Raw genomic sequence first — 17,714 nt, 5'->3', positions numbered from 1 at the left:
CAGGGCTCAAAGTTAAGAGTGTGGAAGGTTCCAGTGACCGTAGTGAGGAAGGTGTCAGAAATGGCTGCGTGGAAGGTCAGATGTGGACGGTTTCAGAGGGCGTATCCTGAACCGGGGGGGCAATATTCAGGCGTCTGCCCCCCTGGCGTCTGAGAAGCTGAAAACAGGGGGTTATGAAGCAAAAATGTCCAAAAAAAGTATCAACTTAGGCTCCTGGCAAAACTTTATTTAATAAAAAAAATTTTTCTCCTCTCCCCCTAAATGCAAAACTATCACCCTCACTTTTCTTCTGAGGCTGTAACCCAGCAGATCTTCACAGCCTTTGTTCACAGTCATCCACTCCATTGCTCTCCACACAACTTACCCAGTGTGGGGACAAGCCAAATTTGAACCAGCAACCTCTGAGCTCAGAGGCAAGGCTTTTACCACAAAGCCATCAAGTCCCACACCTTGCCTTCTTTTTTTTTTTTGGGGGGGGGGGGGGGGGTTATCCTTCGTTTCATGCTTCAAAGCAAGAAATTCAGACCAGAAAGAAACACAGAACGCAGGATTCGAACCCTGAACCCCACCAACAGCAAAATACCAGTCTTAACCCACTGAACCATCAGGAAGGACAGGCTGTGCCAATTGTTAGAGCAGGTCTATCTTTTCTTTCAAACCATCAATACAAGCATATAATGCTAAAGACAGACTTAGGAAGCAAACCCATATCGTGACTAGGAGGGACAATGCAGGATTTGAACTCTGATTCACACCATTAGCGAGGCACCAGCATTAACCCACTGAACCATCAGGAAGGACAAGCTAAAATGCTTGTTTAGAGCAGGTCTATCTTTCTTTTTAACCCATCAAAACAAGAATATGAAGATGTAGGAATCAGGAATTTAACCTACCTCATGACCAGCAGACAGAAAGCCAGGTTTGAACCCTGACCGCCAACATTAGCAAAGTACCAGCCTTAACCCACTAAGCCATCAGGAAAAAACAGGATGGGAAGCTTGATTAGAGCAGGTCTATCTTTCTTTTCAAACCATCAACACAAGAATTTAACACTAAAGAAAGATGTAGGAAGCGAATACAGATGTAAATAGCACAAGTTGAACCCACATTGTAAATAGCAGGATTCAACCAAGATCCCCACCACCAGGGAGACACCAACTTCAACCCATTGCACCATCGGTGAGGACAGGCAAGGGAGCTTGTTTAGAGCAGGTCTATCTTTCTTTTCAACCCATTAAAAAAAAAAATATATCGCTAAAGAAAGATGTAGGAAGTGAATTTCTGATCGTGACTGGCAGGCAGAAAGCAGGATTCGAACCCTGAACCCCACCAAAAGCACGATACCTCATTTAACCCACTGAACCATCAGAGAAGACAGGCCAGGTTGTTTGTTTAGAGCAGGTCTATCTACCTTTAAACCATCAACACAAGACTATAAAGCTAAAGAAAGATTTAGGAAGCAGGAACATAACCGACATCGCAACTAGCAGGATTCAAACCCTGATCCTTACCATCAGCGAGTCACCAGCCTTAATCCAATGAACCATGGAAGAGATCAGACTGGGAAGCATGTTTAGATGAGGCACAAGCCTTAAACCACTGAGCGACCACTGCTGAAAAGCATGTGTGCTTTTTATGGAGGGTTCATACTTTGTTTCATGCCAGCGCAGTAAGAAAGAAGGCATGTAGGACTGGCTTTGAAAACTTATCACCAGCGTGGACTATATTAAGGACCATGTTCAGGCACAAGCCTTAACTCACTGAGCTACCACAGAAGTGCTTTTTTTTTTTTGGTGGGGTTATCTTTCATTAAAGAACAGGAAATCAAGAAGTTAATCCAACACAGAATTGAAATGTTTTCAGAGTGGACAAGGTCCAGAAGTTTTATTTACCAACACAGCAACCAGCTCGACCAGGAATTAAACTCTCAAACTCATCCTCGTGGGGACCCTGACATTAACTCACTAGGCTATCACATCCATCCATCCATCTATCTATCTATCTATCTATCTATCTATCTATCTATCTATCTATCTATCTATCTATCTATCTATCTATCTATCTATCTATCTATCTATCTATCTATCTATCTATCTATCTATCTATCTATCTATCTATCTATCTATCTATCTAATATGATGTGAGGTCCAGTTAACAGCTAAAACAGGTAGAAGTAATAACTACTTTTTACTTAAGTACATGTCTGAGCCAAAACCTCTTTACTTTCACCTAAGTAAAAAAGTATAATCAGTACTTTTACCCGAGTATTTAAAAACATGAGGATCTGTACTTCTACTTAAGTAAAGGATGTGTGTATTTTTGCCACCTCTGGTTTGGATATAAATATTTATTGTCACTCATATTCTGAAGCCACAACTCTGAATCTATGATTCCTCCAATAGGACTGATAAAGGTTTCAGCTGCGAATTAGGAGAAATTGAGAATAAACCAAAAAGTTTTGACCAATATGACCTTCTCATATTGATTATGTGTGACATAAAAGTAATAAAAATAACATAAAATTGGTAAAAAAGCTAACTACAAGGAGAAAATAAAGACAGTACTTGCAGGAGGACAATACACATGTTGAGATGAAGGAGTTATATAGGGAGGTCCCAATATCCAAACACCAAACCGACAAATCTTTCTAAGACCCTAATTAATTGGTCTTGCCTACCGGTCCAAGGAAACTTGGCTTGAGCTGACTCACCTAAACCAATGAAGAATGTAGAACCAATGATTGCCCCGATGCTCCTTTCCCATCCCTGACTCACCCACCCAGAAGAAAGACAAGACAATCTTGTATCCCTGGTGAAAGTGGTGCTGTTAGAAAGAGAGATAGAGATGTAGAGGGCTGGGAATGTCCCCGCTGACCTAGATTAAGTGTTTCATCAAGAAAAGGTCAAAGCCATCAGAGGCTTGGTATTGTAAAAAGAGGATAAAAAAAATGAAGGAGAAATATAAAGGTCTGTGACTCAAAGTTTCATCATCATGAGCACACCACATTCAATTATCTACACTGCAAGAATTCACAATATATCACCAATGTTATCAGAAAGATGGCGATCGGAAAGATGCGGAAGATAGTATGGTGTTGTTACTATGACAACAACACCATACTATCCGTGTGGCCCTATACCAATCATTAAGGTATAAAAAAATTAAACATATTATTTAAAACCATATCCAATCCATACACTGCGTATGCTGTACTGGTATTACATGTAATTGAAGTCAAGGCAAGTCCAGTGGTGAAATTATCCATATATTGTTTGGAACCTTTTTATTTATTTTTTATCAATTAATTCTTTTGGTGTGTTATTGTTATTTTTTATTAACAGTGCTGAGAAAATGTTGATGAATGTATTTCAAGCTGATTTATTATCTCTTGAATATACATTCATGTTAAAGTTTGTTGAAGTTTATTATACTGTATATATTTACATGTGACATATTTGCCCCCTGTGCTATGTAATACTAATAGTATTAGGAAGGTGTGGAGGTCAGGAGAATAAGCAGGATCTCACATAAGGTACCAAAATGGGGAAAATGGGAACAAAAGAAAAGAATAGGATAAGAATAGTATAACAGTTAAGTGTTATCTACATAGCAGTAGTTGCAGTAACATTACTAATGTCCCTAATAAGAGGCAGAGGCAAGAAAGGTGGGAAAATACACCCTGAAAAAAGGGAACCCATTCTTTTCTTGGTCAATTTTCAAAGGAGCAGATAGTGTGATTGAGTCATTACTTATCTACAGAGTCAGACAATCAGTTCTAGGTACTAATAAAGAGCTTGTACCATTTGATCAAATTAGACCAAAAGGTCACTCATTCATAGGTAATTAGTAACATTTCTATCTATGCCAAATTTTACAAGGGGTTCAAGGCACTGTGAATAACACAAGGGTGAATACAATCTAAATGTCCAGTTCTTGTAAAGAAAGCATGAGCCAATTACTTTGCAGTAGAGTATGTAGTGACATAATATTCTTTTCTCATTTTGGCGATAAAGTATTTTCACATTGCTGAGGTGACAAAAGGCTTTGTGTATAAAGTATAACAGTACATATACATATTTGTGTGTGTTCAATATATATATATATTTCGATCATACAGTTCTTTTGCAAACCAACTATGCTAACTACTCCATTTACTTTAAAGCTAATTTTAAAACCTTAAAAAAGGTTTCATCTAAATTCATTTAAATTCATGACATCCTTTCAATGGCTCAAATTTTCATTCACCGATTGTTGACTGGCTCTTGAAACTAAATTAAAGACTTTAGAATTTTGTATAACGACTCCTAAGAAGCTTCTGACTAGCCAATTGCCAGAACTAGGAATGAATTAGGGGATACACTTGTGGCTGTTGTGATACACAGGAATATACAAGCAACTCAGTCACAAACTGGCAGAAAAAGCTGAGAGTGGAAAAAGCACCTGTATGGAATTTTGGACATATCAAATGCACAGAATCACAGACCTGGTAAAGGACCCATCAGGTACATCCACATTTAAGAGCACTAAATCACCAATAGTAGACATCTTGGTGCTACATCACTAATCCAATATTAAAAAGCCACATTGAAAGTGGAAAGTGATCAATATTTTAATTCTATAGTCAAATAAAACATAGAATTATGCCATAATGATTTGTACCCAGGTTATAAATCTACAAAAAAGGAGCTGCTGCACTTTAGAAAAACGATTGCACCTTGAGGAAGAGAAATAATCATTCTAAAACAATACCTTGAGACCACAGACAGAACAATTTTAATCCAGAGAAGCATTTGTAAACAGATTGAAAGGATTTTTGAAGTCAGGATGTTGAAGCAAAACACTTCGGAAGACACGCGTCAGCTTGCTGATGAGCCATTTTCCAGTCAGCAGGGGTCATTTCTTGACTGATTGCCACATTTTGTGTGCTGCCAGCTTGGCGTTTTGGTTGCAAAAGTTGGTTTTAGGTGTTACTCATGCGCAGGAAGCATCTTAGTGAACGTGAACTGCCATTTAACTGCATGAAGGTCTCATGATGCATAGCCAATTGGTGACAAAATATATTGGACAACAGTAAGTTTCATTTCTTTCTTTTTTTTTTTTTTTTTTTTACCACACTTATACTCGTGCTAACAGCTGCCTGCATGTGTGTAGGGTTTTTTGGGGCGTTTCTTCATGAAAATAAGATTTCTCAATTAAACTCTATGAGTCAATCAACGGACGCATGAAGATCAGTAAACGAACTCATCTGATTTCTGTACAGGTTTCTGTTTTTCGCTCATTACGCTGAGCAGTTTTATGCTGCTCTAAATACACTTGACCTGTGATGCCAGTGAAAGATCTCATCTCTTACACTGATATTCATCAACCCTGTTCTGAATGTGTTTTGCATTCCTGTTATGAATGGGCTTTTACTTGAAAATATAAGCAAGTTCAGAGTCAGATTAGAATTTCACCAGCATTCCGAGCGGACTCGGACGGAGACGGGCGCTCTAGACTTTCTAATCCAGTGGAAATGCATGTGTTTTCTTTGTGACATGAAGACTGCACATGTCGCCCATCTTGAAGCTTATATGTGTAGAGTGACAAAGTACATGATCATGACGTTTTACATGAACCAGACCTGTGCCACTATTACACATAAAATTGTACATAAAATTATACAAAGGATTATTGAACAAAATATTTTAGCAGCATTTGGCAACTTCATGCCCTTCAGCTTTAGCATTTAAAGCACAATGTGAAGAAAGAAATTCATTCCCCAGAGTTACTGCTATAAATTTAAACTTCTCAAGTAAACATCATGTTTTACATTTGTGTCAAATACAATGTACAAAACTTTGTGAACGCCTGAGCACAAGATTATTATGTGCTTTTTGGACATCACATTCTACATTCAGTCCCCATTTGCTCTTATTATAACCTCCACTCTTCTAAAAAGATGTTCCACTGGATTTTGGAGTGTGCTTGTAGAGGTTTGTGCTCATTCAGCCATAAGAGCATTAGTAAAGTCAAGTACTGATGAAGTGATGTGAGGAGGTCTGGGGTGCAGTCAGTGTTCCAATTCATTACTAGGATATTCCGTAGGTTTGAGGTCAAAGCTTTATAGCAGACCATTCAAGAGCTTCCACTCCAACCCATGTAAATCTTCATGGAGCTCCATTTGTGCACATGGCCATGCTGGATACGGTTTTGGTTTCTTAGTCCAAGTAAAGAGTAAACGTAATGCCAGCACATCCAAACACACCCTATACAATTGTGTGGTAACTGTTTTGGGGAAGAACCATATATGCCTGGAGAAGTCAGATATCCAATACTTTTGTCCATATAGTGTAAATTTGCATTTTGGCTCAAAATATTTGAACTTACAATCATCACAGCATGATAAGTAGTAGAAGCAGAAGTTTCAACTTATCAAGCCACACATATTCATCCTTTGTGTACCTCATTTGTTTGCTTTAAAACATTCAGAATAGACGGATAAATGAGATTTTGAGCAATTTTTTTCCTTCTTCTTTTCTGCTCAATACACATGCTCATACACCACAGCATTCGTATTTGCAAGTCATTCGTATTTACAGAAAAGCCAACAAATGTTTTTTTTTTGTCTTTATGTGTGTTTTTTAAACTTACACAACCTGTGCCCATACATCAGAAAATGCAGATACGTTGGTTAACTTTCACACGATACAAGATACAATGACTGCAGGTTGGACAAAAAAGTGTGTTTTATTTTTGTCCAGTTCAGGAGCCTTGATAGTCTCCTCGATAGTCTCTTTTTTATCACACCTCAAGGTTTAACACACAAACCAGTCAACTGTATATTATTACTACTTTATTTAACATGTGCAAGAAATGTGAACAATGTTTCATTAATACCACCCATAGATTTCACAATTATTATAGTGTTGCATGCAGAGTTTTGTCAAAAAAATGTCTTCTTCTTCTTCTTTCGGCTTCTCCCATTAGGGGGCGCCACATCGGATCATCCGTCTCCACTCCCCCCTTGTCCTCTACATCTGCCCCTGTCACACCAACCACCTAAATCTCTTCCCTCACCACATCCATAAACCTCCTCCTTGGCCTTCCTCTTTTCCTCCTTCCTGGTGTCCCCATCCTCAGCATTCTTCTACCAATATTCCCCATGTCCCTCCTCTGCAGATGTCCAAACCATCTCAATCTCGCCTCCCTCACCTTGACTCCAAAACGTCCAACATGCGCTGTCACTCTAATAAACTCATTCCTAATCCCGTCCATCGTCGTCACTCCCAATGAAAACCTCAACATCTTCAGCTCTGCTACCTCCAGCTCCACCTCCTGTCTTTTACTCAATGCCACTGTCTCTAAACCATACAACATCGCAGGTCTCACCACAGTCCTATAAACTTTCCCTTTCAATCTCGCAGATACTCTTCTATCACAAATCACTCCTGCTATCACTCTTTTCCACCCACTCCACCCTGCCTGCACTCTTTTCTTCACTTCTCTAACACACTCTCCATTACTTTGCACTGTTGAACCCAGGCACCTGAACTCCTCCACCTTCTCCATCTCTTCTCCCTGTAACCGCACCACTCCACTGCCCTCCCTCTCATTCACACACATGTACTCTGTCTTACTCCTACTGACTTTCATTCCCCTTCTCTCCAGGGCGTTCCTCCGCCTCAAGAAAATAAAATGGCATGCAAAAGAACGAGACAAAGTTTAGAACCCAGGCTTGTGATTCCACAAAATGAGACTTTGTGCAGCAAGTAAAGCCATGTCTAATGTTCTAAGAAGAACCGGAAAACACTGTATTAGTTACTCTCTTCAACAAACTATTTACCACCCACTTTCTTTATTTTCCCTTTTTTTTCAGCCACCAAACATCATGTCTAAAAATCAATTCTTTTTCAACATAATTTGACACAATGGTGAGTGAAGTTCAACATACTGATGGTCAAGTTAATTTATAATTTTTATGAATTTGGCACAAAATTGGATACCAATGATTTAACAAACAAACAGTATAGGATATGGAAGTAAAACACGTTTTCATGCTTAGTGTTTTTAAAATTTTAACATTTTTATTTTATGGAGAATTTGTAAGCTTTTATCTAATCGGAAAATACCCCCCTACACACACTTTTGTTTCGTTTCCCAACGTGTCTTGTCAGATGACTAGTCACATGATTTCGCAAACACGCACACACACACACACACACACATACGGGGGGGATGTGGTGTTTATAAAAGTCGCACAAACAGGTCATACGCCGCATACGGAACATCTCCTCCAGGTAAGACGCTTCAAAGGTTGCGTACTTGTTACGTCATAATAATCACCTGGCTTGTGTTGATTTGTTACGTGTTTAGAGGTTCCGATTCAAATCTTTAAGGATTAGTCGGTTTTCGCGCTGTGCACGTGATAGGAAGTTTAAATGACGCTTTTTAGCGTTTAATATCTTTCTCGGGTTTGGGATTTAAACGGAAATAACGTCGTGTTCTTTTGCCCTTGACAATTTTTTTATTTCGTTTCTGGGTTGTCACGTGGTTCGTAGATTTGGGTGCGGCGGTACATCTGCTGACTCATAAAATAACTCTAAAAGTTAACATCTAGTACATATCTAGAGTGTGTGTGTGTGTGTGTGTGTGTCCCACCCTAGACGTCTGTTTTTATAAAATTGTGTTGATAAAGCACGATTACTGATGTCATGGGGTTGCCTTGGGGTTGCCAGGTTCAGGATAACTCCCCACAAAATTAAGTTTGACAATCTAATGCTTTACGTTAATTGTGATGGAAATGCACTTTTTGTTGCGCTAAAGGAGTCACGTGATATCATTCAAGATTAGTGTTGCATTTACACAGCAATTAAGACCTGCTTGAATGCAGCTGTAATTGAGTGTCACGGGGCCATTGAGATCATTGATCAAGGTTGCCAGGTTTAATCAGCCCTTAAGATCACTGACTGATTTGAGGACACAATGATTAAAGCGAAACCAATAATAAACCTGGACTGAAGGATCATTGCTTCTCTGGGAAGATGCTTGTGATCTGTTCTATGATCTTAGAAATCACCCCGAATTCTTCCACCTGCATGTTTCTCAGCCCTGATCGATTGAGGATGTGAAAGAGGTGTCTATTGTGTAATGTGTCACATGAAGGTTTAAAGAAATGATGGCTCAACACTTACTGTCTTCGTCTGGATTTCAGCCCAAATGTATTTGCCAGAACATGTCTTCTGCCTGGTCTTGGTGATCGGCAAGAACGATTATAATAACAAAAGGATAAGCTTCCAGCTTTCGTATTCTGGGAAAGCATTAAATTTGACTGTAGTTGACGAAAGATTGCTTAGTCATTTCATCCTGTTATACACTCATTATGATTCCTATTCTTAAATGTTATATCTATCTACTGTCTATTCTTTGGGTTCTAAGGCATTGTAGTAAGGCCTGTCTGCATGCCTTACTACATGTCTGCATGACTGCAACCTCAGTGAAACCCTTGGTTGTGTAGCCTCAAGTCCCAATCATGTCTGAAGTGCATTTACTGGTTAGGTACATTCCATAAACTGTTACCTACACACGTTAAATCTAGGGATGTGCATCTCTGTAACAGCCGATGTGATTCGCATCTCGATGCATGGCCTACGATACGATACACTAAAGATGCGTATGAAGCAACTACCGATGTAAAAAGGATTTCAACACAATGGGACATAGTTCGCTTTTATTTCTTTCGTTGACTGACAGCAAATTATACCTTTTTATTACATGCCTGTGTAGTGCAGAAAAAAGATTAAATAAAGCAGATGTTTTATTTATAAAAAAACCCAGATAAAAACGATGCACCACAATACAAATGCTAACTTGTATCCGATGCACCCTTTTTTTTTTTTTTTTTTTTTTTTTTTTTTTTTTTTTTATAAATCTAGGCATCTCATACCTAGTTAAATCTAAACTTCAAATGGATTTTTCTTTTAGAATGAAGTGCCTAATTTTCCTGTGCCTTGCCTCGGCCCTGGCCATGTCCTGGGCGCGTCCACATCTGCGGGCGCTCTCTCACGAGATGGTCAACTACATCAACAAAGTCAACAGTACATGGAAAGTAAGTGAATGTATTGGCTTATTAAAAATATAGGTAGTACAGCCAAATATATATCTCTCTCATATCAGAATGTGATGTTTTAAGAAGGTTTATGAAAAAAAAATTTTTCTTTGTAGGCTGGACATAATTTTGGCAACGTTGATTACAGTTATGTGAAGCAGTTGTGTGGAACAATGCTGAAGGGACCGAAACTTCCAGTCATGTGAGTTTGTTTTTATTTATTTATTTGTTTGTATGCATTTTAGGAGTTTCTTCCCTTTTTTTTGGTCACATTGACTTTTCCAAACGTCTTTGCATCGTCGGCATAACTCTGCAAAAAAAACCTGCTGGCTGTATAGAATAATCTGTGGATCAGCTCGAAGCAGCTGATCTTCATGAGCGTAAAAGAGAATGTCATGCAAGTGAAAGAGGAAACACGTTTTTTTTTTTCTTCGTTATGCGACCCTTGTGATGAATTGTTCACTTCATTAAAGGAGGAAATGCACTGTGGTTGAAAAAATTTTTTTTGGTCACATAGGACTATACCATTAAAATAATTCCGATGTCTTGCTTCCTCTTTTCGAAGAATGCAAAGAACTTTAAAAAAAATTATTGTTTGGGGGGTTAAATTTGCTTCTTATGTTCATGAAAGCTAGAAATCTTTGTGTACAGTGGAACCTTTTGTACACTTAAAAAAACAAAACGCATTTTCTTTTAATATAAATGTCTCTAGAATCAACCCCCCATGTAAATGGGGCTTTATCTACACTAAAAAAAGCACATACTCCAGTTTTGCTGGATATCATTATACTTTGGACTGTAGACTTGTCCACTATCTATATCCAATGCTGGAGTCAACTGAAACAAAATGACACCAATTTGTTTGCAGTAGGAGTCAATTACAGATTATTATGAATGCTGAAAATGATAATTAGTAAATGATGCATGCTATTAAAGGTTATGTGGCTCCTTTTTTGTGTCTATGTAGGGTTCAGTATGCTGGAGACATCAAGCTTCCAAAGAATTTCGATCCCAGAGAGCAGTGGCCCAACTGTCCGACTTTGAAAGAAATCCGAGACCAGGGCTCATGTGGGTCATGCTGGGTAGGTGGTTTTATTTATTTATTAAAGGCGAACTCAGTGTTTGATTAAAATATTCTGGCTTTTCTATTATTAAATATACTAGAGATTTGGATTTGTTCATGACTGACTGTAGCGTATGCATTGTCTAACTCGCAGGCTTTCGGGGCAGCTGAAGCCATTTCGGACAGAATCTGCATCCACAGTAACGGAAAAATGAGCGTCGAGATCTCCTCTGAGGACCTGCTGACCTGCTGCTCTGATTGTGGGATGGGGTGAGTGAGCAAACCTGTAGAGTATATCTACAAAACTTCACCAGGGGTCAAAGTACCATGCTGGATTTATTGCTGTGTCCAATGGTTCCCATTATGTACGTCCAGAAGCTTGGGAAGACATGGGAGTTTCCTTCATGAGGTGTGTGTGTGTGGGTGGAGGTGGTGGAATATAGCTCGGACAATGAAATTTGATGTATTCTTGAATCATTTTACTGGAATCTGCCTAGCACCATGAAAGTAGAAATCGTAGTCAAAGTGCAAGTGAGCGATGTCAAACTTGCTTCTTTTGGAACACTTTGGCAACCGAACAGAAATCGTATCAGGAGTTTCCAATCAAAACGAGTTTATTTTGGGGGAGGGGTTTGACCCTTCTAAACCCTGTGGCTAAACAAGAACTTTGACTACAATCAACATTGTCCCCTAATTGTCATGAAGCAAAGCAGATAACTTAACCTTTTGCAAGCTTTATTGAGGAACATCTGCAACCTAATCAATTGTAGGACACAAAGGCTTTCGTGTCCTCATGTATTTCTTGAGGCCAAGGTCTGGGATCCTGACTCGGTGTTTCATCACAGACTGGGCCATTCCAGTGTTGTACAATGACTCACAAGTCTGTATTATGAAGTTGGTGAGATGCAATTTATGGGCATTATGGAAATGGTAAATGTGACTGATTCTTTTAACACAGTATTCAAGAACAATCAATTTATTTGTATATTGTCGCCTAATGAGGCAAGCAAACATCCTTTAATTCATCTTTATCGTAGACACTATACAAATAAAAATAATATAAATATTAGTTCATTCAATTTTTCTCTGATTGCTGGTGGATCTGCTTTTCACTGGGTTGAGGGGGGAATTCCATCTTGGATTGAAAGAGTTCCTATTCAGAGAACTGCATGTACATGTGATCTAAAAATAGTTTGCCACCTACTGCAATGTCTAATGGAGGGATGAAATTAGAGGATAAAAACAGGGTGAAGGAGAGCATACAGATTTCTACAAGGCCACAGAAACGAGCAGTGTTCAGTTCTCCGTACAAATCGCATATTATTATTAAAAATAATGCATTTTTAATGCGTTTGGGCTGAAATCATTTTGTCCAGTTATCAGTATAACTGGGGTCAAAGCTGGAACTATGCGTGTGGAAACACTACTCCAGAATTAGCCTCATTTGTTGACTGGAATACCATGTCCGTTTGGAACCGAAAGTTCTGTTACAGAATTACATAATACAATTTTACTGCATCCGTCTCGGATATCTTCTGTGCATTCTTTTAGATCATGGCAGTATTTCTTTCACTATCCATGCTTCTAAGATTGTATTACAAAATGTAAAACTTGGAAAGTTCTTTTTTTTTTTTCCCTCTCTTTTGGACTCCATAATGGGATGTGTTTTAAAGATTGAAGTATCAGGTATGGTTTAAAATGTTCTTGAGCCAAAGATCACCCTCAACCTGCTTTCTCTTCCTATAGCAATAGACAATAGCTTATCTTTTTCATTTTGCACGTGAATCCGTGGTGTTTGAGGAACTTTACGGAAACTCGAGATGAAAGAACGCACGTGTACACGCAGCTGTTTTCAAAGCTGAACTGACCACAGAAAGCTGGGGTGATATCAGTTTGAAGGTGATATCATGTATGTATAGAAAAGTAACAGTATTGAGAACATTTCTGGGAAAAAACCCTCATCTGGTCTAAAATAAGTGGATTAAAGTGTTTGCTGTATAAACAGAATTTAAATCTAGTTTTTCTATAGCGCTTATCACAGCGAATATTGTTTCAAAGCAGCTTTACAAAATGTAAGAATTATAGAACCGGACTCAAACGGGAACCCCAGCCGCACTATGGGTGATGCAAAGAGTGTGATTTCATAAAGCATTAAAACACCAGACAGGGAGAAATATCATGGGCACTTTTATACAGTCAGTTTGGAGTTGAACTCAAATTAGTTCCACATCTGAGATCATATAGATTAAACACCAACTCCTCCATGCCAGAGCCAATAAATGGTCAATGGTGGAGAAATGGCATATGAACCAGGAGCTACTGAGCAACTCATAAAATAGCTCAACATTTGCGATCATTATAAATCCAACCCCAGCTTCTCCATGCCAGAACCTTTAAACACTCAGAGGTCCTGTGTCCAAAGATATGATTCACTTCAGATATGATAATATACAGGAACCTGGTTCCTGTATACCCATCGATTATTATACTGTATCCCAGAGCTGTAAAGGTGCTCGAGACCCTCTTCCTAAACATTGCGGGCTTTTGCTCTATTCCTCTTTCAGATGTAATGGAGGTTACCCGTCTGCTGCCTGGGAATTCTGGACTAGTGAAGGTCTCGTGACCGGTGGACTCTACGACTCTCATATCGGTAAGTGTTCGGGATGATGAGATTCAAAGTTAACTATGTAATGCACTGATTCAAAGTGTGAATGGGTTAAAGTTGGCATTGGCATCGGTAAAAAAATTATTTATATATAATTATTAGTAAATGTGCCTAAACTTTGTATTATTTAGGAAGAGACCAATCATTTGTGACCAGTATTTGTTTGCTATGTGAATATGACTCGTCACAACACTACGGAGACCGAGGTGTGTCCTAAGAGTCCCATAGAATAGAGATTAACATGGCAGAGGTAGAGCTGCACTTCTTGGAGACAGAACAAGAAAAGAACGTACATTTATGATTTGCTTGACCAAAGCAATAAAAGTGCAATATCTGTACCATATCGAAGTGCAGAGCGTCATATTGTTTCCGTTGAATTGCATTGTGTTGAATTGAATCGAATCTCACTGCATTGTAACGGGGCGATTCAGATCATCTGTAGCTGCTCCATATGTATCTTGATTGTACAATGTCGTTGGCTACGCATTGAAATATGAATCGCATCAACACTTTTCCACATGCTTCAGGTTTTAGTGGCGTTTTGTTACCGGTTTTGTTTTTCCAGGTTGCCGACCGTACACCATCGAGCCTTGTGAGCACCACACAAACGGCTCTCGGCCTCCTTGTACAGGCGAGGGCGGAGACACTCCGAGCTGCGACCAAAAATGTGAACCCGGCTACGGTATCTCCTACGTTCAGGACAAGCACTACGGTAGGAGCTGTTGTCTTTGAGAATTTCACATTACTTTGCAAATATCAAAGCAAAAAAACCAACTTTTTTTTGGATGGTTCTAGGAAAAGAAGCTTATCAAGTTTCTTCTGATGAGAAGCAGATCATGGCAGAACTCTACAAGAACGGCCCTGTGGAAGGAGCCTTCAGCGTGTTCGAGGACTTCCTCTCGTATAAGTCTGGTAAGGCGTGAAATCTTATCGATCCCAGAAGTTTCAAATTTACTTGTTTGTAAAGTAGGAACTTCCACTTTATGGTGTTGTTTCGGTCCTGTTCCAAATTCTAGGTGTCTATAAGCACATTACTGGTGCTGAAGTAGGAGGACATGCCATCAAGATCCTTGGCTGGGGAGAGGAAAATGGAACCCCTTACTGGCTGGCTGCTAACTCGTGGAACACCGATTGGGGTGATAACGGTAAAAAACATGGATAAACAATGATTTGTGAAGCTTGATTGAGATTTCATGTTCAAAGTTTAAAGCAGGCTCTAAGAAAGATGACTTTTGTCCCAACCCTCTGATATGAAAGATGACCCATATCCTGCCCTCTGGTATTAAAGATGACCTGTGTCTTGACCCTGGTATATCAATGACTGTTATAGTTGCTGGTGTGTCTAAAGGCATCCTGACCCAGATATTCCTTCTCTCGTATCTGGATGTGCACCTGTAAATGTTTAACCTTTTTTGGGGACTTGCAGGGGGATTCCTTTGGCATTCATTTGTCACATGCAGAAACACACACAGTGCAATGTGGTAAAATGCTTTTTGTGGTATGAATTGGAAGAAAAAAAATTATAAAAAAGTTGTAGATAAAAAAAAAAATTTGAATAGAAAATTATAGAAGTATATAATAAATTAATAATTGCAGAGAGAAAATTCAATGTACAATAAGAAATGGAAGTGTATGTTTATGTATGTACATGTAGCAGCATTGCATTTTACTTTTTATTAAAAATTTTTGCTTGTCAGTAAAACCTGACATGACTATTAAGCCATTTAGTGATTAACTCAGAAGTAGCTGAACAAAAATAAAGCAATAAACAAAGTACAGATTGTTCCCGGGTTACGATATTTCGATTTCAGCTTTTCCAATCTGTGTATTATACTGTATAAACAATACAAATTGAAAGTAAAAAAAAGTTTTTTTTATATCTTTATCATCACCATAAGATATAAAAATCGTAAGACGAACTCTGGGATCTTAACTCTGGGACCATCTGTACTTTGGGGTTATTATGGTTCATCTACTTCTATATTGACCGAAACATAACCCGTAAATAAGTGATCAATTAAATTGCTTTTATTACTGTTTCAGGGTATTTCAAGATCCTGAGAGGTGAGGACCACTGTGGCATTGAGTCCGGCATCGTGGCCGGTATCCCAAAGTAGCTCCTACGCAACTGAAAACTGTTAAAAATATGGAGTTATTTTTTTTCTTTTTTATTGGTGCATTTTAGCAGTTGAAGATTTTTTTACAAATACATTTTAGATATATAGCTTACAGATTTAAGCGCCCGTACCCCCCCCGTTTTAGATTAATAAATGGGCATTGTTTTGATTTTACAAAAAATGTTTTTATTCAGTGATTTTGTGGATCTGTTTGATAAAATGTTTTTTCCTTAAACAAATTGACCTGCTAGGTTTATAAATCCAGTTTGTTTTATGTGTGAAAGAATCGGTGTAACATGAATTCCTGTAAAAATCCAAACGGTCTGTTCACGGTTCAGCGACTGAAGAGAACGAAAGAGCTCATACTATTCTGAAGGTCATGTCTGGGCCACGTACTCCTGAATATACAGGCTTGTTCTTCATGGACGATGGCTACAATTTCTTGGTTGACTTTCTGCAATTTCACAGTAGTCAGGAGATTGGTGAATTGTCTATGCTTTATTTTTAAAAAAGAAATTGTTCTTTTAGCTACTTTAGCTTTGTAGGCCTTGTCAAATGTCAGTCTTCTTTCTATGAGAACTTGCTGAAGTGTCTGTTCCAAACCAATCAGAAGGCTTGACACTAGAAGGACTTTTCCCCTACAATTCATACTACATTTTCCAGAAGGGTGTTTAAAAAGTCAGACCCTGGTAACGGATATGAATGCATGGTTCAGTCTGGATCTTCAGCCCAAAGGTTGTTCAGTGGGGTTCAGGTCAGGGCTCTGTATTCTAGACTATGGTTATGGAATTGGCACTGTGATGGTCAGGTGTTCACACAAATCTGGTTATATAGTGTGCGTCATGAAGCGTCGCTTCTTTCATGTTCTGTTGGATGATATTAGATGGATCAATATCTAAGTTGTATATTACGTCAGGAAATCCATGACTGCAACAATTCTGTGGGGAAAAATGACCTAAACAAGTACCAATGCATTAGTAATACAATTACAATCTGGTACAATCCAAAAATAGAATGATTTCCCTAAATTTGAGAATTTCAAATATAACTATTTTGAATTTAACATCTGAACTGTAATCTTTTTGACAACTTATGATGGCTTAAAAACTCGGAGATTCTGGAAATGTTCAAATTCATTGTATTTGTGTATTTCAACTACACAAAAAGCTGCTTTTTTTTCCCCCATTTATTAAACCATTGACAGCTGCATGCAACTATACATGAATATACAATACATAATACTGTTTGCATGTATTTCGCTCATATGGATGCGACTATGAACAATAAAATTAACTTCGGTAATCGGTAAAATGTTCAATTTGTGCTGTAGTTATTGATCTTGATCCATTGCCATAATACATGGCTGGCGTCTATACATGGGCAACTTGCATTACTCTTTAGGCAAGAACAGGTCAAATTTTAGCTACATATTTTTCAATATACATGGGGAAACTCGATTTATGAGCGTAATTCGTTCCGGAAACGTGCTCGCAAACCAATTTACTGGTCTATCAATACGGGTTTTCCCATAAGAAATAATGTAAATTCAGGGATATCCATGTGGCAACTTCACTGTACATGCACCAGCAAGTTGTAATAGTAAAAATATTGAAAGTACTTCAAATCAAATCAGTGACCGTAGATTACGATGCATAAATACAGAACAAAACGATGTATATGTCTCCATTAATAGTGATGGCGGAGAACATGATCCCTCTCCTGCCACAGATATTGTAGACTTGAATTCTCCTGCTGAAAATTTAGCCAGTAGGTTGTAAAAGGGAT

At 38.5% G+C, this 17,714-nt stretch overlaps 1 protein-coding gene and 1 long non-coding RNA gene across 3 annotated transcripts; one reads left to right on the top strand and one right to left on the bottom strand.

Moving 5' to 3' along the window:
• The first annotated feature begins 8,155 nt into the window (after positions 1 to 8,155).
• Positions 8,156 to 17,230, top strand: ctsba (cathepsin Ba). Of its 2 annotated transcripts, XR_014535065.1 has the most exons (11): positions 8,160 to 8,276; positions 9,961 to 10,084; positions 10,201 to 10,286; positions 11,052 to 11,166; positions 11,302 to 11,417; positions 13,712 to 13,797; positions 14,378 to 14,524; positions 14,608 to 14,724; positions 14,829 to 14,957; positions 15,856 to 16,056; positions 16,268 to 17,230. XR_014535065.1 is itself a non-coding variant. In XM_083550528.1 (10 exons), the coding sequence occupies exons 2-10, from the start codon at positions 9,962 to 9,964 to the stop codon at positions 15,927 to 15,929; spliced, it is 993 nt and encodes a 330-aa protein (XP_083406654.1). In that variant the 5' UTR covers positions 8,156 to 8,276; position 9,961; the 3' UTR covers positions 15,930 to 17,230. The 2 variants fall into 2 exon arrangements, 1 of the variants encoding a protein (XP_083406654.1); XM_083550528.1 differs by having other exon boundaries at positions 8,156 to 8,276; positions 15,856 to 17,230.
• Positions 11,605 to 13,705, bottom strand: LOC310731153. The gene is made up of 2 exons (XR_014535081.1): positions 13,215 to 13,705; positions 11,605 to 13,170 (listed from the first exon to the last, which is right to left on the bottom strand). It is a non-coding gene; the product is annotated as an uncharacterized lncRNA (long non-coding RNA).
• Positions 17,231 to 17,714: the final 484 nt, after the last annotated feature.

Source organism: Silurus aristotelis (assembly GCF_946808225.1).
Source record: "Silurus aristotelis genome assembly, chromosome: 9".
Lineage (NCBI taxonomy): Eukaryota > Metazoa > Chordata > Actinopteri > Siluriformes > Siluridae > Silurus > Silurus aristotelis.
This window is presented reverse-complemented; position numbering and strand designations above follow the sequence as displayed.

What these genes read in the sequence shown, in the direction of transcription:
- ctsba (XM_083550528.1), top strand. Translation starts at nt 9,962, where the DNA reads ATGAAGTGCCTAATTTTCCTGTGCCTTGCCTCGGCCCTGGCCATGTCC. An exon ending in GGACCGAAACTTCCAGTCAT is followed by an intron (nt 10,287 to 11,051) that starts GTGAGTTTGTTT and finishes GTGTCTATGTAG; the next exon opens with GGTTCAGTATGCTGGAGACA. An exon ending in TGCTCTGATTGTGGGATGGG is followed by an intron (nt 11,418 to 13,711) that starts GTGAGTGAGCAA and finishes TTCCTCTTTCAG; the next exon opens with ATGTAATGGAGGTTACCCGT.